This window comes from Argopecten irradians, chromosome 12, assembly GCF_041381155.1.
Source record: "Argopecten irradians isolate NY chromosome 12, Ai_NY, whole genome shotgun sequence".
Classification (NCBI taxonomy): Eukaryota; Metazoa; Mollusca; class Bivalvia; order Pectinida; family Pectinidae; genus Argopecten; species Argopecten irradians.
The window spans coordinates 4608380-4630580 of NC_091145.1; the positions used below are offsets into that span (position 1 = coordinate 4608380).

General features: G+C 32.1%; 1 protein-coding gene across 2 annotated transcripts in view; it reads left to right on the plus strand.

Moving 5' to 3' along the window:
* Positions 1-22097, plus strand: part of LOC138304795 (uncharacterized) — a 35551-nt gene extending 13454 nt beyond the window's left edge. Inside the window, exons 2-10 of one of the 2 annotated variants that reach the window (XM_069245071.1) lie at positions 4097-4173; positions 16247-16360; positions 16816-16875; positions 18209-18289; positions 18749-18800; positions 19234-20175; positions 20605-20689; positions 20982-21619; positions 22026-22097. In XM_069245071.1, the coding sequence (XP_069101172.1) occupies positions 4097-4173; positions 16247-16360; positions 16816-16875; positions 18209-18289; positions 18749-18800; positions 19234-20175; positions 20605-20689; positions 20982-21619; positions 22026-22039 (2063 nt within the window). In that variant the 3' untranslated portion in view covers positions 22040-22097. Of the gene's footprint in view, positions 1-4096; positions 4174-12970; positions 13692-16246; positions 16361-16815; positions 16876-18208; positions 18290-18748; positions 18801-19233; positions 20176-20604; positions 20690-20981; positions 21620-22025 lie in introns of those variants that run through there. The other variant, XM_069245072.1, reaches the window with a different exon arrangement.
* Positions 22098-22201: the final 104 nt, after the last annotated feature.

The window sequence follows — 22201 nt, forward strand, 5'->3', positions numbered from 1 at the left end:
TAATTAACTGTATTGTAGTGTTCGTGCACCACAGCTAATTAACTGTATTGTAGTGTTCGTGCACCACAACTACTATTAAATGCCAATATAACAGATAAAATTCGTTTTAATTTTGTATCTAATTGGAACATCCGCACTAAATATTCTGTTAAGTTAAATAACAGGTTTAATGGTTTACGACGGATGGTATGACTTAAGAGAAAATGTATAACAAGTAACCACACAGCTGAATAAAATGGGTGATGGACACATAACTGTGAAAACTGATAGACCATTCACTATAGCACAAAGAAAATGAAATATGAAAATATACAAAGTTTTGAAAAAAAACCACCTACATATTATCTTTGAAAATAGATTATGGATGCTCTTTATGGTTTCAACCCTTTCATCAAATGAAATTATAAAAGGCGTGTGTATGGTATATACCTTATTCATATTTGGAAACAGAAGAATACTTCTTCAAAGCCTACATGTGTATTTTGTCTACTTTTGACAGGGCGTGTTTTCTAAGCAGGATAACGAAACTAATATATGAGTGATATTTTCAGTCCTTTTACCGAAGCATATTTAAACTATCAAAAACAGTCACTTCAAAACTAGATATGTATACAAAAACCACGTATATACAAACTCATACTGTGTAAGCAACCACACCCCTAAAATCTGTAGAAACATCTGTAGCATATCTTATGTGGATTTGAGGCTAATTTTACATGTAAAGTCAGGAACGTTCTTCTGTTGAGTAAAGAGTAAATCTCAGTGCTATAAGTTGGGTATAGATATCCACAGTTCAGTGAACATTTTAATATAGATGGATTATATTAAATTTTAATGTTAATCCTTACCATATCGTTATTTATTTACAGACGAATGACTGAATTTTAAATAATATAATATAATATAATATAATATAATTAAATGTAATACCTATACGACCTTGGTTTTATCCACATAATGGGAATTAATGGAAGATGACCTGATCAATATAGATCATAGTTTGTGAAAACTTGCACGTAGCTATGAAAATTTGTTCATTTCACTACACCATTGTCAATATTATTCATATCCGTGATATATCTGGATATTTTAAATGTCAATCCCAATATACACTTATCTAGATAGTTTTAATTGGTTTTCTGTCATGGTCATCGAATCACTGAAGCTAAAAATAACCCGTGAATGCTACACTTGTATATAATCAAATGTTAAATACTCCTATTTTTATTCCACACTTGTATGTCTTTTACACTCATCCATATAGTTTGTTGAACTTTTGAATCTACTGATATTTGATATAGGGACATAATTAAAATCAAAACTTAAAATCATTTTAAAATGGATCAAAGTCATTTAAGTATATTACAGTGATTGTGGAAAAATACAAAATCAACAGAATCTGGCATTCCGGAAGGTTAAGTGGCCAGTACTTCACACACGACATATAAATGTAAATTAAACAAAATCTAAAGAGTACAAATAAAATCGTGTATTGACAACAGAGCTATCAGGTATTTTAGGAAATATCAATATTAATCTGACCGAATGATAAACATTAAAGTGATGGTCACGCATCATGTGGTAATAACGTGTTCAAGCATAATTTCACGTTTACAAATGATACCATAACGAATGTCTGTGCGTTTTTATTCCTGGTTGTATATACCATTATGAAAACAACTTAAGTTTTATCGTCGGTTACCAAACGGACCGTAGTGGGGTTTAGACACTTGGTTTCCGAGGGTGTTAAAATTATACACGACGATATGTTTATATCAAAATGTAATGTTTGTGTAGTTGTGTAGAAATAAGAAGTATATCTTTTCCGAGTGTTAAAAATTTATAAAAATATCAATGGCATCTCATGTACCAATGAGAGTTCATAGTTAAGCGATTAGACAATGGAAACCAATGGGGCCATACAGTTTGATATGAAGCCATTACAAGTGGCAGAGTAACAGATACACATTGACACACTAATTAAAGGCCTAAAATCTTTAATGTATAGTAACTCCCCCTGTTATCATCACCCTAAACCAAATAAATGCAGCATACACATCCACATCGACCTTTATTCTAGGTACTTATCAATCTATCTAAATGCCAGGTGAAAGATCTATACATTACGGTATTTGCTTCTTTGATTGTTAAATACCAGAAGCCTATCAATTTCCAACGACACGGGGCAATCTCATAAAGTTAAATGGACGGAGTTTAATTCGTCAGATCAGACGATAAAGGTCATAGATCACATTGTATACATATCCATGATTAGTAGGCTGCTCTAGATTTAAAATCTGGCATTATTGATCTATAATGAAATACTAAGGCATGTCAGTTTTGGACAGAAGCTTTGGATATTTATTTGGAATACGGTTTCATTAATTATTTGTATAAAGGTGAAGCTAAACATGCATTGTTTAAAGTAGAATGTATAACGTTTTATTATACAATATAGCTAAAAAACAGAATTAGAACGAATCATTTCCAATAAACAAATACATAATTAGAAATAACAAACAGCTGGATGTATTGTTCAAAGCAGAATACATTTCTTATTATTTACAATACATAAATACATAATTAGAAAGAACAGACAGCTGGATGTATTGTTTTAAGCCGAATAAATTACCTATAATTTACAATATACAAATGCATAATAACAAAGAACAAATAGCTTGATGTTTCTTCATATTATATTATTTATGATATCAAAGTATTGAATTTTGTTTAAAGTACGCAACGTGTGTGTGCAAGAAACAAATCATGTGTTTATTTAATGACACGTACCCCAATATGTTAATTGTTCTAATAGAATACAAACAAAGCAAATATTTTGTATATGGATTTATTAGAAACAGACCATTGTTTGCTTGATACCAATGCAGACAAACGCATCATGTCATTTATCTATTATGCAACTTGGACCAAAACAATGTCGCATCCTGAATTTTTTCAAAAAAAAAAATCAAAAGCATCATGTCATTTATCTATTATGCAACTTGGACCGAAACAAATGTCGCATCCTGATTTTTTTCAGAAAAAAAATCAATCTTTTTTTTAATTTTAACTTGGGAAAACCTTTTATAAAAGAAAGAGTTTGCGCCGTTTATTAATAAAATATGTGAAAACTCCTAGATTGAGGTTGAGTTTTTTTAAGAGCGTATGCAATATGAGTTTACGTCTGATATCTGAATGTATGTCCACATATATCTTTCGAAATTAATATAGTTGTTGCTGCTTTGATATGTGTGTTTTATATGACCCTAAGGTCACTAATGCTTCATAATTGATTGAACTTCGAAAGGAGAAACACTTTCTTTAAATTGAAAATTATATACAGTCGACCTTGTCCATAAGACTATGCAAGAGTCAAAGGAGAGGAAAATGGTCTTTACAGTTTGGAAGTATTTATACACAGGACGACTTTGCCTCGGAATTGGTCATTTGGGACCCTAGAAAAAATGGTCTTATTAAGCAGGTGGTCTTTATATAGAGGTGAATACTGAAACAGGTTGTACTGAATTTTTATATTTTGTTTACTGTTAATAAATATAATATGTTGGTACCATTTTATTTTTTTTGTCCTTTATATCAGAGATTTAAATATACTTGTACTATTTAAATCTCTGTTTATATGGTGAAATACGTCTTACGTATAACAATGTATTTACAAATGATAATCAATAACATGGTATGTTATTAATCATTGTGAAAGATTTGTTAATCCTACCTACATTTTTAGAGAATATATGTATTTTACGTTTGTATTATTGCTTTACTGCTAAAACAACCCACAATTTTCTGAAGGTACTCAATTCGTTAAGTACTGGCTTGCCTGAGCATGATCTAATGTATATTATATATATGTCACCTTACGTACGATCATGAATGTGTTTACTTATACACAAAAGAGTGCGTATGTTTATGAATGATGATAACTATATAATTATTGCGCACGTGATGTAATAATAAAGCTTGATTTTATTTGACGCCGTATCCTTAAAGACACATAGTTAGCAATATAGTAAATGAGTTTTTCTTCGTTCATCGTATAATGAAGTTTATTGATTATAATTTTCATTTTATATTTCAGACAACTGTCTGTTCCGAAGTCCTTCTCGTGCAGGAACTTCGAGATCCTTGAAATTTCCGTCACTACGACCAGGAAGGGTAAGTCTAATTAAAATGCCTAGTGGAGCTACAATATCTTGATGGCTACATTTTGTCTCAAACAACCTAATTTATGAATTATATAACGTCAAACCCAATTTATTTACTTGATGAGATTGTCTAGGTCGATTTCAATTAACTTCATTTTGTCAAATTGAAATATAAATCCTTGTAGCATTTATTAAATAAATATTTCTTCGAACGTATTAAATACATTGTGGGGATTTTACCAAACAAGATTATGTCATGCAATTATGAAGAAATTAAAAATTATCATATAGATTTATTTGCAATACCATCATAAATAATTCACTGCATATGAAACATGATCCATAATATTTGTATTTGAAATCAGGGTAAACATTGTAAATATGTGTTAAAATGTCGACTTTCAAATATTGATAACAGATACTCGAGCCGTCGATCAAATTAACATGTAAAAATTAATTTCAAACCGAGTTTGATTTCCACGATGAAGTGATTCTAAAATTACGTAACATATTTGTATGCAATTTAAACTCTTATAAATCGTTCTATACAAAACATTTTGTCTAAATATAACGAGTTTTTGTAATATCGTTTTCTACACGATATTCAAATTTAAATGAAATGCAATGCAATGCAATGCAATAGATATCTGTCTTTCATTTTTGTGTCAATTTCAAGGTCGAACTATGGCCTACCATAGACCACATATCAACGTCAAAGTGTGTCTAAAATAGTTAAGCCTCTAAAATACACTAAAGTGAACTCTGTGCTATTCATGTTGTAATTTGAAAGCGTTTTGAAATTTAGAAGATTATGTCTGATTTAAAAGATATCAATATTCAAATTAGTATTGAAGCTCAGGTGTCATCGATGGTATCTTGATGAATACAAATGTGTTTTGTAACGTTGACACTTTTAGTTCATCTTCCTTTAATTGCTTATAATCAACCATATAATACAAATTATGTGACCAGTTATGTTGTATTTCAATAGATGGCTGTTCACGTGATCCAAGCTAAGACATCTAACACAAATTGTCAAATAAAATACAATGGTTTTCCTAATGATTTAAAGTTTTACGGCTTTCATTCAAATTTCAAAACCGGTACGAATTGAACACTCTTAAAACTTTAAATCAGAATAATGTTTAATACTGAATAATCTTCCATTTATGAAAAATAAAATGAAATGTTTTATTTTTTATGACTTGTATATAAAATAGCATATTTAACTACTGTATAATGAAAAGTTGAATTGACGAGGTTTTTATTTCATTTTAGAAATATGACTTATGTATTAAATAAACCATAACGAAAAGTTAAATTGACGAGTTTTTTTTAGTATGACTTGTATATAAAATAACACATATATATACTGCATAACGCTTTAAAATCGTAGGGTTAATATTTCGCGGTTTCCTATACGCGACATAATCGCGGATATTAAATGGCGGATCGTAATTTCTATAATTCTTTGAACTAGTAGGTCTTAGGTTTATCAATGTCTTTCTATTTTTTTATTTTTTGTCGGTGTGTAAAATTCGCTGATTTCAGTAAAACTGGAATATAAGGAAAATAATCCATCCGCAAAGTTTAACCGTTAAACAGTGATATTGATAAATGAAACAGGTAATGTTGTTAGTATGTTACCTGGTCGATTTTTCGTCCCGACAGAACATGACAAGCATTAATGGTTACCAGTGGATCAGTATAGGTTTACACCTGACACTCATGTCATGATGAAGTAGGATATGTTTTAAAGAGGTTAATCTATGTGTGATGTTTCCGTCCATCTTTTGTCATAAATATTCGATTTTTCTCGATGACTCTACCTGGGACAATAAAGTGCAGTTATCCTTGAGACGAGAAAAAAATACACAAATAGCTCCATGGGTAGGTTGAATGAGAACTTCGTGAAAAATCAATATGGACTTTTATGAATATAATAGCGACATAGTAATAAGTACATTGCTAAAATTAGAATGGTTATGTTGTAGAATATAAAGAGCAATATGTACCTGAAATACTACTGAAATTCATATTTCACGGATTTGATGTATTTGCGATTTTGCACTCGCATTTTAGCGGAATATCAATCAAAAGATCAATCATATGTACTGAGGTAGTTAGATATACGAAACTTTAAATAGTAAAATTTTAATTTTCTTCAATTAATAAAATCAAAATCGCGAAAATGTTGACCCCGTGAAAATTTCGACCCACGAAACTAACCGGTTGTACAGTATCTATTCTACGTCAATCGTAAGAAGATGTAGAATATTTCGGTATATAGAGTATAAACCGATAAATTTTATAACACAAGTTCCATTATGGATATATATATGGTTATCATAATGGATTTATTTTTTAGTTACTTTTGCAAGATATTTTTCGTAAAATTATTGTTTGTTTAATAAATATTTCATTTAAAGAAATAAAATGAAACAATTATTAAGCTAAATCTTTGTACATTAAATTTGTATATATATACATATTTTTAAAAGGTGTGAAGTGATATAAGATTATTCACATTTTGTTTGGTCAAAAGTCAGAAAGTTGTGCAGTTAAGGCTTGTAAAAATCTATTTCCTTATTGAAAAGATAACACGATTCGACAAACTACAGACACAAGTATCATGTCACTAAGAGATACGTTATTTGTTGAGGAAAGATTTCTGTTTCTATCTCACATGACCTTAAACAAGACACTCGTCCTTGCTAACCTTCCACCCTTCCTCTTATACCAGTAGTGGCAAGCCGTCCACTTGTGTTCTGTGAGGAGAAAACTAGCCCACATAGTAAAAACTCTCGGCAAAAGTTGACAGAAATGAAGTGGGAAGACTTTGCCTTCATGATATGTTCTGATATATATCCTTTTGAGTCAAATGTTTGCCCAAATATCATGCTTAATGTCTTAATATGGAGCTACCCCATCGATCGTAGGTCGTTAATTCAGAACGTGTTTTCTTTAACATTCAGAGAATCATGGTGTCTTGTTTAGTTATTGATTTAAGCTTATCTTGACTTGTCACCACGATATGGCGACGGAATGTTGTGATAAACATGTTGACGCTTCCTTCTTAAGTTAGCTTTACCTTTTGTTTATCGCAAATAGGACACATAAAACCGCAAAATCTAAAGTTTATGAAATATTATCCAGGATTTATAGCCAAAAAAAGCCCCTTTCACTCCATTTTACCTTAATTTTCAAATAAGTGGTCACTGTAGCAGATGAAGACTACATTTAGTTTTTAAAACGAAAAATATATCATGATATATTCGGATTTAAAGTAATAAGTTACTACGTAATGTCTGGATATCTTATATAAGTAAAACGTAATAAAAAATATTAAACAGTAAAAAGATTTGAAAGAATGTTGGTTTTAAAGGTAGATTTCCAGCCTTTGTTTCGTGGGTCGAAATTTTCAATGGGTCAACATTTTCGCGATTTTGATTTTATTAATTGAAGAAAATTTAAATTTTACTCATTAAAATTTCGTATATCTAATTATCTCAGTACATATGATTGATCTTTTGAATACATTTTGAAAGAATTCATTTGAAAAGATTTCAAAACTAGTAATAATCAAAAGTCATAGTTTTAATTTACAAACTTCAATGGGCATTTCAACGGAAATCTCTAATGAGTTTACATTTATGCCTAAATAAAAGTTCCATTTCGATATAAAGTGAATATTTTGACGTATACAATTTTTGCATACAGACATCTTAAAACAAATGTGCATGTCTATATCTCTAAAACTGTACGAAATGTCTTAGGCAATATATATGGAATCAGTCGCCTTCCCTTAAAATAATATGCAAGAAATCGATATTTCATAGTCATGCTTACTGAATGTACCTTACTACCTCTAAAAGCAAGGGTTGTTGAATAATTAATCATCAAAATGATAATTTCAGGAAAGAACACTTAAAGGCAATATATTGCGACACTGAATAGTTAAAAATAGCACGAATCTCACAAATTATCAGGCGTTTTATGCAGTAACGGTACAAATATGTATAGTTTATTCATGACGGAAGGCTTAAAACTATGGTTGTCGTCACATATCCGACTATCTTAGGATTCAAAGATAAAAAAGAAAATCAAATTTTTTCTATCCAAAGGTACCAAGCCTTAACTGTATTGTCAAGTGCCAATTAAAACGACCCAATGATGTGCCTTTCATAATTTTTCCTTTCAAATATTTCACATGAAATACATTTATTCATTTAGGATGTAACAAGCGAATGCATTTCTTTCAATAAAATGGCACTTAAAGTTTTTTTTGTACAGACGATCAAAGTAAGTAGACAAATTTCCGACTTGGGTACCTGTTACCATTATCGAAATGTTGTTTGAGTTGAGATACACTTTAGGTATTAATAATCTGTAGCCATGCATTCTCAACAATTCAGATAGATCTTTAACAGCTAAGGAGGCACTCGTGATGCAAATGCCATGTGCGATAAGTGCAAAATTAAGAAAATGGTAAACGTGAGAAATAAAAAAAAAATGAGTCAAATATGTAAAACTGAGGTAAAAAAATATAAAAAATAGTTCTTTCGAAATTTGATTTCTTTTTAAGTCCGGCCCTTTAAATATCAAAGATCTGGTTTAATGTTACCTGTACTCGTGCGTGTAGGATATAATCTCTGATTGTTAGGTAAATATAAAGACTTTGATATCAAGTATGATAGGGTTGTTTTGCGATGGACATTTGTGTTTGGTTTTTACGCCCTTTCTTGTTTAGAACCACATTCCATGGGACAGGATCTGTTTAAAAAGTATCTTATAGTCAATTAGTCCCCGACATAATCTACAGGTGTGTCGGTGTACAGTATAATTTTACATGTAATTTTTCAATTTAGGTTAAAGGCATGCACACATGCTACAAAATTACATGTGTTGAATAGTATGTGTTACCTAAACATGCATATACAGTATATACTGTATGCCACGTGGATGTAAACGTGAAAAAAAAACAAATTTTTACGTTAATTGATGTATTATAATTACGATAAAGTATAGTATGGGCCGACTTATTTTTGTGGTGACTTCACCATACACGACAATTCACGGTGATAATTTACAGTTGAATTTGCGGGGTGCGCAATAATCCTGACGTCAATAGTCCGAAAAACTCACAATCCGGATAAAAAATCAGGGAAAAGAGTTGATGATTGATTAAGAAAAAGGAAAGTCAGGCAAACTCTCAATCCGGATAAAAATATCACGGAACGGATTTGATGATTGACAAAAAAAGGAAGTCTGAGAAATTCACAATCCGTAGAGTTTGGGGACGCAGATGTTCGGATGAGTGCCCGTTATATTTGACTTAGCGGAGATATTTATGCTGCGATATATTTCAGATAATTCTAATCGCTTAATTAATTAAATCGCACGGAAAAATAAAATTGTACGCAGAATATATTATTTTTTCTTCTCATTTTTACTTTAAAATCTGATAATACATGCCGTTGCTTGCTAAGACCCTCGAAATTACCATTCAAAATCACAACTGAATTTCATCAAAACGGTTTAATATGTACACGTACCGGATATTCAAACCAAGCGTTTAAGAAGATACATGCAGTGATCATTAAATAATTGATTAACGACGATAATCAAATCTGGCTTTCAATTAAAGCTCACCTGTCATTCATTAGGTTTTTGTGGTAAGGATTACCACGAAGGTGTGTCTAGTCGTGGTGACATGCACAGAATTTCCTATTCTGATTCCGTAATAGATAACTAGGTGTATTGGCGACTAGTTTAGTCTGAACATTACTTACTCATTCTGAACTTAGATCCTCGTGTTTAGAAAAAAATATCTGTCCATGATATAGACAATGAAGCATTCTCTGGCAATTCTTGTAAAGATAATATTTAGCGTCAGAGTTATGTCAATGCAGTATGTATTCACTTATGTTATTACGTTGAAACATAATCTAGATTTTTTATATTATCATTCAACATGATAAAAAATATCGTTTTTTCCCTCTTCAACTAAAGGGTAGGCATTGGCAGCTGTCCTCGTCTGTTTAAGAAATATATATGCACATATGGACAATAAAGTCATTGAAAAACTTGTGTTCAAAATATGCATTTATATCATTCATTGACAGGTTTTGCATATAGTTTAAATATGTTCAAACATCACTTATTTTTCATCGTTATACAGTATTATGTTGAATATTGCGGGTCTGTAATATACCTGAATGGTAAGATAGTTTTCCATTTTGTCCTGTCATACTTGGGTATAATTTGAATATGTGTTTTCAGTATTTTCATGTAAATATGTACTTCTGATGCATTTGAAATGCAATGGGTTTTAAATTCTCAAAAGGGACTTAAATAAATATCTTATATGTGCAATCTTTGTAAACAAAGTCAAAATCAATAAACAAATATTTGACTGCGGACGTCTCTTCTCATTAACGTCATTTATGATCATTTTTTACAAACCCTCTCCTATATTGATTTTATTTAGTAAGACACGAATGCACATCATCAAAACAGACATGACACTCCTTCCGTTTTCCAATATTATTATTCAAATCAGTTATAGAATTCATACATTGGCGATAACCAAATAATGATATAATACATATAGGATCTTACATGAGTGTTCATTTCATATGAGGTTTTATGAAACGCAGTTTTTATTTTTGCAAGCCTCGGCGAGCAAGAATTATAACTTCGAGACGAGTTTCATAAAATCTCATATGAAATAAACACAAATTTAAGATACTATTAATCACATAACTACAAATGCCTACATAACAAAGAATTTCACGTCAAAATGTATTCCGAAAATCCAGTAGAGGCCGCCATTTTGTCCCGTCGTCATCGTTATTTTTCCTGACGTCATTTTTCCTGACGTCATTTTATTGTTTCTGTTTGACGTCACAATGAAATTCCAGCGAATGAAAATCGCTCCAGGTCATATAACACTAGTGACAAACGCAAAAATATAATATTACATGAGCGAAATCATTGAGTATCAGGCGGATTATGTGATAATATACATATATATGAATACATCAATACATGTACATGAATATAAACACCAAAACAAATCTTGAAAATACTTAATGTTAAAGACTGCCAGATACATTATTGGAAATCACATTCGTCAGTTTATCAAATTGTCAACAATCATTTTCTACTTAAAATTCTACAATATCAAAAACATGAAGCAAACTTTACGTTGATTGCAAAAGTCAATGCATGAAATTGATAATTAGCTTACAATACCAAAAGCATCGGTTACATATTGTATCTGAGGTAGACATAACCATATATCGACCCTTCAAAAGGGTATAATATTATATATCAACTCTAACGCTTATACTATATATTTATCTGTGACACGCAGAATTTTTCTATCAGGAGAGGCATTCAAGTCAATGTGTAGAAAATAGAAAGATCGATTGATTTCTAGCATTCAAATATAGTAGATTACATATTTACATTTAACGGTCGTTTCTTCCCGGACCAGGGTCCTGCTAACGTTTTAAACAGTAATACGAGTTAATGTTCAAAAGTAATCATAATATCAAATATACCTATCCAAAAGGTTAATTCGATCTAATTCGATACGTTTTTCATAGCGTAAGTCGTTTAAAACATGAAATATGATAGGGGATTTCGTGTATAATATACTGTTCTGTTTGACTTTAAATTAACGAAATGAAATTCGCCACATGATAATAACAACATAAATATATAATCACGGTTTTCAAGACGTTTATATACGGGCAAAGTTTTTTTTTGACGAACACATTTGCTTTTTTGTCTAAAGCCATATGAAAAAAACCCATCTTTTTAGAGAAATATTAAAAGTGATTCCGTTTTTAAAGACAACATTACAAAGTCATTATTGTTAACTTGGTCAACTTTTAAATATGAATATATCAAATGAAATATAAACTGATTTGTCTATTCTCAAAATTTCATTTATTGATAATTTTGAAAGAGAAAACCATAAATTTAACATATTTGGTTGATTTCCCTCCACTTTGCATTGTAAGACATATGTTTAAAGATTGAACTATGACATTCTAGAGAGACGAGTTTGCTTTTGTTCTCCTTGGTCTTAAAGAGTTTTTTTTTTATCATCGTATGTTTTTTATTTTGTTTTTGTTTCACGTCATTTCATGGTCATTTAATGACACACCTGGTTTGAGAGGAAAGCTAAATAACTGATCGATCTGTCGATTCGTGGCAAATATAACACGTATAATTCGACTCGAAAGAGAGAGGTGGAAGGCTTCGGGTAATACAACTAACCATTCCACTACCATGATACTTGTTGTATGCAATGATATAGATATACAATTTTGTGTTATTTGTTTTCATTTAAATGGTCACGAATCACGATTTTTTCCACATGTCGGCTTCCTTTTAAGTCCATTTTCTCTTAACACTCTGATAAAAGCCCGAAATGAGAAGTCCCATTTCCCCTTAAACCGTCAGAACTCTACTCAGATAGTACCCCTATGTGAGAAGATGGATACTAACAAATATATGAAAATGATAACGAGTCCTGGTAAAGAAGAGATCTACCGATAGTCGCTCGTCACTGGTATTATCCCCATTGTCATTACAGATGTAAAACCACAAATGATCAATCAACCCTGTTAAGCTCCGACATTGTGTTGCTTTATTGACATAACGAAATTAACAAGATTTAATGCTCAATTACCCCATAACAAAATACTAGAGCTTTAACTCTGTGACAGCTCGTATACCAGAGAGTGCTATATAGAGTAACTACTATTATAGGTACGCCGGTGACTTGGCACGTACAATATTCAGCCCTGTGATGTATTCCAGTCTATTCAATCGGGCTGGAATATAATTAGAAGGGAAATACTGTAACAGAGATAGGATTTCAGTCGCTTTTATACTCGGGAAAATTGTGATACACATGCGCGTGATTTTATCGTAGAGATGTGCTGATGTTTGGACAGAAATGGTGTGAGGAGTAGAAGAATTTGAGATTTGTAGTACTGTTCATTTGTTTTAGCACTAGAAATTTGTGATAATGTGTGTTTATTCGGTGTTCAGGGATTACCATATGGGTGAAAAACTCGTCAGATAAGGAAACGACGTAACCAAATCATGTGTAGTTAATATTTTGTTATGTTAACAAGCCAAAACAACGAATGGCATGTTTACATCCGTGAAACATTCTTGGATATATTGATGCAATGACGTGAACATCTGTTAATGCTGAACTTGTGATTCAGATTTCTTTACAACAACTATAATGATAAATTCATCAATGTGTCGATCGAAATGACGTAAAAGTACGTTAGTGAGAACACCACAATGGAAATAAGTGTTCAGATAAGAAAACGACAGGGGACGATGCCGTGTATCAGGAGAGGGAGTCGAACCCCTGATTCCCTAAGGGAGGCCCTTCTTCCCATCTCACCGCTCCCTAAATCGGCACCCACATGGGGATTCCGTGATAAAGTGAAATTGTCACTCACTGCAATGGATATTCTTGGACAACGATCGGCAAGTGTTTTTGTCAAACATTTCAAATAGTCTTTTCTAAATATTCGTCTCCAGGTTGCAAACTGCAGTTTATGTAAATATTAATGTAATTCGACTGCTGTTTGAACTAGTGATTGATATACTGAAAGAAGGCTTCAGCACCATAAAAATGTTAAACATAAAATTTTTGATTTTCAACCCAAAATTGCTCAAAATATTGCATAGGTCCCCTCCTGGGGGTAATTTTGTTCAAAATTGGTAAAAACTGAAAAACTCATTATTTTAACTGACCGAGTTTCTATTTCATTATGAAAATGATCACAAATGGAAATGTCAAGAATATGGTTATTCGCTGCTGATAAATCCTCTGGTATTGCTTATTGCTGTTTCATTCATGTTATTTGACGGTTATGTCAGTGTCAATCACCGTTTATCCTACAAGATAAAATCTGAATGTTCCATCATTTAGCAGGACACATATATATATCTAATAAGCTACAGACGTCATCTTTATGACTCTGAGGGAGGTGTCTGTTTATGATATGCTATTCATATGATCTGGTAAATGGTAACTTGGACATTTAGGTGTTGTCAGCCAAATTTATCAGACATAAATATGCCATATCATCGATACACCACTTATCCAGGTCGGGAAATAAAATTTGACACCGATGTCATTGATACTTATGAGGTATAGAATATACTGTAAACAGACTAGTTTTTGCGTGCTATTTATTTTTGTTAACAGTTAAGGGGGTATGGTGTCTTATCTGAATGTTTATCAGCAGGCAAGACAATTGTAACCGATTGTATGATCATCTTGTTATTGTAGATAGGAAAATTAGGCTCTATGGGTGAATAGTGTTTCATGTCATTTACATTAGTCTGGCAAAATAGTGTTTAATTAGTGTGACATCATACACCTTCATTATGCTCATTATGAATTTTACTTAATTAATCAAATCATCGTCCTTAATTAATCAAATCAGGATCCTTAATTAATAAAATCAGGATCCTTAATTAATCACACCATGGTCCTTAATTAATCAAATCATGATCCTTAATAAATCACATCATGCTCCTTCAACATTTACAATAGGATCTTTAAAGGACATTATTTGGACAGAGTGATAGAGTGGTTAAGATGTCCCGACATATTACTACAAACACTCCACCTCTGGGTTGCAAGTTCGAATATCATGTAGGGCAATTGCCAGGTAGTGACCGCTGACACTCTCATATCATTAACAAACAATAAGGATAATTAAACTATTAAATTATTGTCACAAAATAGATAAATTAGGATCATGAAACAAATAATTTAGGATAATGAAATAATTAAATTAGGATCATCAGACAATCAAATTAGGAATAAACCAGAATATGAGCTTTTAAACACCTTGACCTTCCTAAACGGTACGTATATCCTTAGGCTTGGCAATGATTTAAAAACAAATTAAGACCTTCCTGTCAGTAGCCATTCAATGACCACTGGACGTAGGTTCAACTTATGGTTTTATGATTTACAGTCAACGGACAATCTGATTGATATTCATTTCTGATTTATTTTTGGTATTGACGTGTGTTTGACCTTTTATATTTTGAAGGGTGTTTATATATTATTTGAAACACTTTGTTTCCCATGCCATATCTGTTACTGCAGATTTACATTTAAATACACAAGCGCTTGACTAGTCTTTTCATAGTCTCAGTAAACAGAATTGGCTGTCAAAACTTAATGTTAACATCTGATAGGCAGCGAACAATCAAATATTTAAATTGAATACAAAATCTATTCAGGATTATTCAGATAGACTCGTCAACAGTTTTAAAACGTATTTGTGTATATCGGTTATTTATCTTATTCAAAAGACCTTGGCCTTCGTTTTATTGCCAATAATTTTGGAGTTAAAAGTTTTAAATAAATGTTGTGGTTGTAAGTCTAGCACCGTATGTTATTTTGTGTATATAATACTGGCGAAGGAAAGACAGTTGTTTCTTGATATTCAATCATCGTAATTAAGCTGGTAATAATAATTACCTGTTTTGACTATAGAATCAATGTAAAGAAGACAAAAGTTATCAGAATCACTTAGAATAGTATTTATTATTAATTTGAATAAATAATAATGTATTTTGTGCCAGGAACATTCTGGTTAATGTTACATACTTTTCCTCATTGTTCATGTATTACATATTGAAACAAAACAGAAGCAAAGCATACAAAAATGACCATCAATCTATTTAAAACAAAGCTTTGATGTCATCCATCATTGTTTCTGTGCTCTAACACCCAGATTATGGAACAGTTACCTGTAAATGAATCACTTATTCGACAGTAAAATGTAACTTATTCTACAAGACGTTCTCTAATCATGTGCGATAAAATGACCCTCTAAAATGGAATATCAAATCAGTGGACCTTGCGAAACACCTGGTTCTATAATATTTTACCTTAAAGCGTCTCATATATCCTAATCTGTATTTGTTCTCAGTCGTAAATTAATTAGGAGAATCAAGAGTAAAAATACTGCCATACATTATCATAACGTGACGTCTTTGACATATATTTTCAGACGTCACACGTCAGTGGTGGAAATAATGACGTCAGATCGAGGTATTCGGCTAAATATAGAAGCACCCCAGACATGAGACAGAGGCTGAGCGCTAATTCGCCTTTCCTTCCAAAGGTAAGTACTTCTATTATCTTTACTGTATACTTATTTCAATTGCCTCAGCTCGATATTGTTTTACGATGATATCTCGATATCTATAGTTATTGTTTTAATTTTAATCTCCATAATTCTTATAATAATTTCAATTCTTATTATCGAAATATTTACCAAATGTACTGTAAAACCTATTTCATTTCTTTATTGACGAGTTAAGCGAGTAAATGTTAACATCAAGATTATAGGTGTTGAAAAAAAAAAAGACAACAAAAAAACAAAAAACATTCTCAATTTTAACTTATGATCAAACTTCTGTAATATGAGGAAATATCGATTTTCAAAATCTGGCAACACTTTATATATTATTATGTGCATTTTTCTAGCGTAGGAATGGTATGAAGTGGTTATAGGTAACATAGTTTATAGATTTCCCCATTGGATATGACAATCATAACAATACTCTTTGTTTACAGACGGCCACCGAGGACTGCTTAAAATGTTTGCTAAAGGTTCCCCATAAAAAGTGTGAATCGGTAAGTTTGTCATCATCGCTTTTACACGTATGTATTGGTTGTGGGAAAATATCAATCAAATGATTAACTACCCAGTTCTGTGGTTCACATGAGCATACAATATGCAAGATATACTAATAATACAAAGAATATATCACTTTGATAGCAAGTTTTTTTGTCCAACTTTACACAAATGAAGCGAAATAAAATATTCTACCTGTAGTAATAAAAACGATAGCATTTACGTCATCATTTAAACGATTTCAAGTGTGGGACTGTGGTCTTTTTCTCACATTCAAATTTGTGAAGGATATATTTTTAAAAGAAAATGCGTAATATTTCAATGAAAACATGTTTCTCAATCTATATCTGGAAAAAAATAACCCGACCTGCTCCCTTGTTAAATGAAGTTAATGTTGTTGTTTCTAAACCGTTTATTTAATTTAAAAGGTGATATTCAGAATATTTTTTACCGTATTAAAAGATATTTGTAAAGGCTTTTCTATATGAAAAAATATCACAATCGTGAGATATTTGAGAAAATATTTTTTTTTTCAAAAAGACTGAGATGAAAGAAAAATGTTTACATTCAAAAACAAAATGTCATATTGAGTTGATCCCCTTTTGGTATGCAAAGAATCGAAACACAAGAAATTGGAAAAAAAACAGGCATTGTATCTATGTGAAAATATAATTTTGATCATTTGATGAAATGCATCGAAATAATCTTTAATGACACTTGTGGTCATACCAACGTATACTAATGAATATTTACTTACGTTCGTTTAACAAGCGCGTTTCAAAAGGCTATCGACGCATGCCTTTTGAAATATCAGGGAGATGGATTTAAATATCTGTATTACGATACTTTGCATAACTATACAGCTGGGAATTCTCGGTCATGTAACCAGCATTCAGAAACATTTCTCTCCTAGTGAAATACACTTGATTCAAATATAGAACTGTAATTATCTATTGTCAGGGAGATACACAAGTAAAAATCAATGTCTTCCATTAGGACCAATCTCAGCCATTTACTCGGGCTAATCGATATCGGTTTTACTTTTAGACTTTGTATTTTACAGGAAATGATGTGTCAAATACGAATAAAAATGATATGTCACGCATATTGAATTATTGGATTTTGATAATTTCAGCCTACTATTAAAAATAAAAATGGCAAAGAGGCCGAAAATTTGTAAAAGAAAAAATTGTACTATTTAAACTTTATAGATGTTTTCCAGCTGTGGGACAATTGTTTAGGAACATATCATCATAAAAAAAGGTAGCGCAAACTTCCAAAATAAGTGAGTTTGTTCGTAAATAATTTTGTTTTGTTTTTGTTTATTTCTAGCACAAGTATATCCGGGTCGGAGGCGGATATCGCCATGGTTACTGGTACGTCAAGTGTTTACTAGAGGAGCTGGAACTACAGGTACAAAAATCCGGATGTAAACAAAATGATCACATGAGTTATCAATACATGTTGCCAAAGAAAATTTCATTGACAAATATGACTGCGTTTAAAGATATTAGTTAATTAAAGTGAATAATATCAACGTAGTTACACCAAAATTCAATAACTCTCCGCTAAGCATTAAAACAACTATTATGACATCTATGGTCTATATACAATGCCAGATTTATAAAGACAATCTTCATATTGATAAAATGAAGTTTGATATTTAAAACTCAGATGATAATTGAAAAATATATCTACATATATACTGATTTTTTTTAATTACCTAACTGCTCCTTTAAGGTTTTGTAGCAGAAGAAGAATCATATATATTTGTTATATAATTTTTACATATAAATTATATATTTCTACCTTATGGGGCGTACTCGGATATAGCCTTGCGTTTTAATAATTGTGTTATTTTTTTTAATTCAGCGTCAACGTGAACTTATAATGAAACAGAGGCTGGAGTCCATCAGAGAGAAACGTGAGTATAATAATGTGATATCTTAATAACTATACATGTATATGTATATCAATTTAAAGAACGATCATAGTCTCTCCTTTGGCCTTCATTAACAAGCAAACCCTGAACGTACGTGTATGTTTATGCTATCTATATTATTCTAAACTATAAAATGTTTACAAAACATAATTATACACTGTATTGCGTTTCAACTTTGTGGGATAATACTGTATAATTTTCGAGAGAATACTTTGCCTTAAATAAAGGTAAATGACTTTTTCATTCACTTTGCGCTGAGGCAAATTGAAATTATCACTTATATTTCATTTTTTTGAAAAAGAGTAGATAGCTGTGGAACTGACTGCAAACTATACAATTTATTCACTTTTTAACTCAATGTAGTTAATCGTCGGTTGCTCTTTAAGCTATTTTTCTTCTATTCTGCTTAAAACAGAAATGAAGGCCATCAAGACGTACATTCGAACAAAAAGCGGTCGAATCATAGAGAAAATCATCTTCTTGTCTGAGGAAGATTACGAGGCATTCAAAGAAGGAAAGAATGTCGAAGAACTGTTGAAAAAGTACTTGTCAAAAGACGAAGCCAAAGGCTTACAGTCTTGGGACAAAGACGAAGTGAAAGCTATTAAGACAATGGTGCGAACAAAGAGTGGCAGACTCATAGAGAAATTGGTGTATGTGTCTAAAGAGGACTATGATGCCATAACAGCAGGGAAAGTGGATGCCAAAGAACTTCTGAAAAAATATGCAAAGGATGGCGAGGTTATTGAAGGCTGGAAGGAAGCAGCCATGAAGACAATCAAAACCTATGTGAGGACAAAAAGTGGGAGACTTATAGAAAAGACAATTATGATTTCCCAGGAAGATTACGATGCCATGATCAAAGAAGGAAAGAATCCAGACGACATTCTTAAGAAATATATCACTCTTGAAGAAGGGCAACAATTAGAGTCATGGAAAAGTGCCGAACCAATGAAGGCGATCAAAACGAAAATTCGAACGAAAAGTGGCAGAATCATCGAAAAGACAATATATGTATCTGCTGATGATTACGATAAAATGATGGCAGGCGGAGGTGATCCCAATGAAATATTGAAAAAGTACATGGGTGAAGATGAAGGGACCATTGAGGGCTGGTCCAAGGCGGATCCCACGCCGATGAAGGTAGTCAAGACGTATGTGAGAACTAAAAGTGGTCGTCTGATCGAAAAAGTGATCATGCTGACAGAGGATGAGTACAAACAGTTTGTGGAGGCCGGAGGAGATCCGGAATTCCTGAAGAAATTCATTCAGCTGGAAAAAGGCGAAGTCATTGATTCCTGGGAGAAAGCGTCGACAGTTTATTCTGGTGGATCTGACCACGAAATGATACAAAAAGGTATGACTCGTACCACTTACATTAATACAATTACAGATTCATCTCAAGCTGATTAAACATATTTTACTTGTTGAAGCCATGTGGCGTTTTATTTTGGGCTACAAACCATGGACTCTTAACAGTATAATTTCGATAGAGTGTTTAAATAATACATATAATAATAATAATACTGTAGCGATATCGTTGTTTTGTAAAGCCTTATGCCTATTTTGTCTTTGTATTTTAAAATATCAATAAAAAAAATATCAATTGTCGTGCGGCATAAGCGTATATATTGGCTAATTCTAATCAGTAAAATTATTTAGTCTATCTTTGCTTTGAGAAATATGTCTTAAATCCCTATTAAATCTTAATTGTTATTGATATCTTCATCTTCAATGATCAATTATCATAAATCGGACCGCTTTATAAATTTTTTTTATTTTGCAGCCAAAGTTGGTGAACGTATTGTGGGAAAAGACGGAGCAGTGTATGAAATTGTCGTCGATCCATTGACTGGGAAGAAGTATAAAAAGTAAGTTTATAATTCATACACATGACATGCGCTGCACGTTTCCATGCTTCGTTGTAAGCAAAATTCCCTACAACCTAACCCTCATCCAGGGTTAATAAAATTTCAATCGTTTACATATTTGGCATATGTAGACAAGTTCACATTTAAAGTATTATTATAGACAGGTATAGTATTAAAATTGAAAGAGGTTTTCTTTGAACATCCTTTGATAACATTTTTGCAGCTGTTTGGATTTACATTACATTATTTGAATTACATATACGCATACTTCCATTGTGATCTACTTTTACAGAAAAATTGAATCTGATGTAGACAGCGGAATAGCCTCTATGCAAAAAGGAAAGAAAGGAAGGAAGGGTAAGGGAGGTAAAGGCGGATTTGATTCTGATGAAGAAACTCCAGAGGAAAGACGAAGACGGAAGGCTGGGAATCGTGATCCCGATAGCGGAGGAAGTGCATACAGTTATAGAAGTGTCGTAAGCGCAGGTGGAACACGTCACGTCCGGCGAAGAAGGAAGCGCGAGGACGGGACGTACAGCGACAGTGCGTCGTACCACAGCTCCCAAGACGAGGAAGGTCAGGCGCGTCGCCGACGTCGACGACGTGAGAGGAAACATGGACCAGATAGTGCTAATAGTTACTATAGTGTCGTCAGTGAAGGTGGCACGCGACACGTGAAACGCCGACGCAAACGCGGCGACGGCACCTACAGTCGGAGTGTGTCGTATCATAGTTCCGATAGCGGGAAGGAAGGTGGAAGACTTGCAGACAAGAAAAAGAAAAAGAGGAGAGAACATGGACCGGACAGTGACTACAGTTATGAAAGTGAGGTCAGTGCAGGTGGAACGCGCACGCGCAAACGGAAGAAGAAAATTAGGGATGCTAAAGGAAATGTGATTGGCTATGGTTCGTCTGAAAGTTATACAAGTGGTAAGTCCTTTTAAAATCCTTTAATGCTATCAAAATTGTTAAGAAGATGTGGTTAATGTTACAAATAGGACGCTAAACTGTTTATAAGTATTTTTAAATGCACATGTATGACTTCTATTCTAGAAAAAAACATATTGAGTAAGTAGTAGTTTATGCTAAACCTATGATGCGAATATTTTATATGGTGCTAGAGCAAAGTTTGAGAAAGCTATTGTAAAATGCTAAAAACTGTGACGCTAAATTGTTTGCTAGATAGTTTGTCTAGAATGACTGAATGATTCTTTTCATTATTATGTTTATTGATTGGAAACGTTGTGAACCAAAAGGATATTGTAACATGCACAGAAGTTGTATTTGTTTAAACACACATAATTGATTTTAATACTTGGTTTTGTTATATTTTCAGATGATGAAAGGTAAGCAATATTCTATATTGCCAAAGAATTGGCATTTTCACATGATTATGGCAATACTGCCGGTTTACTCATTTGAAGTGAACATACCTAAAATGTATTCTTTAATTTTTCCAACATAACTTCAATTTCCTTTGTTAATTCATTATTCATTGCAAAACATTTTAAA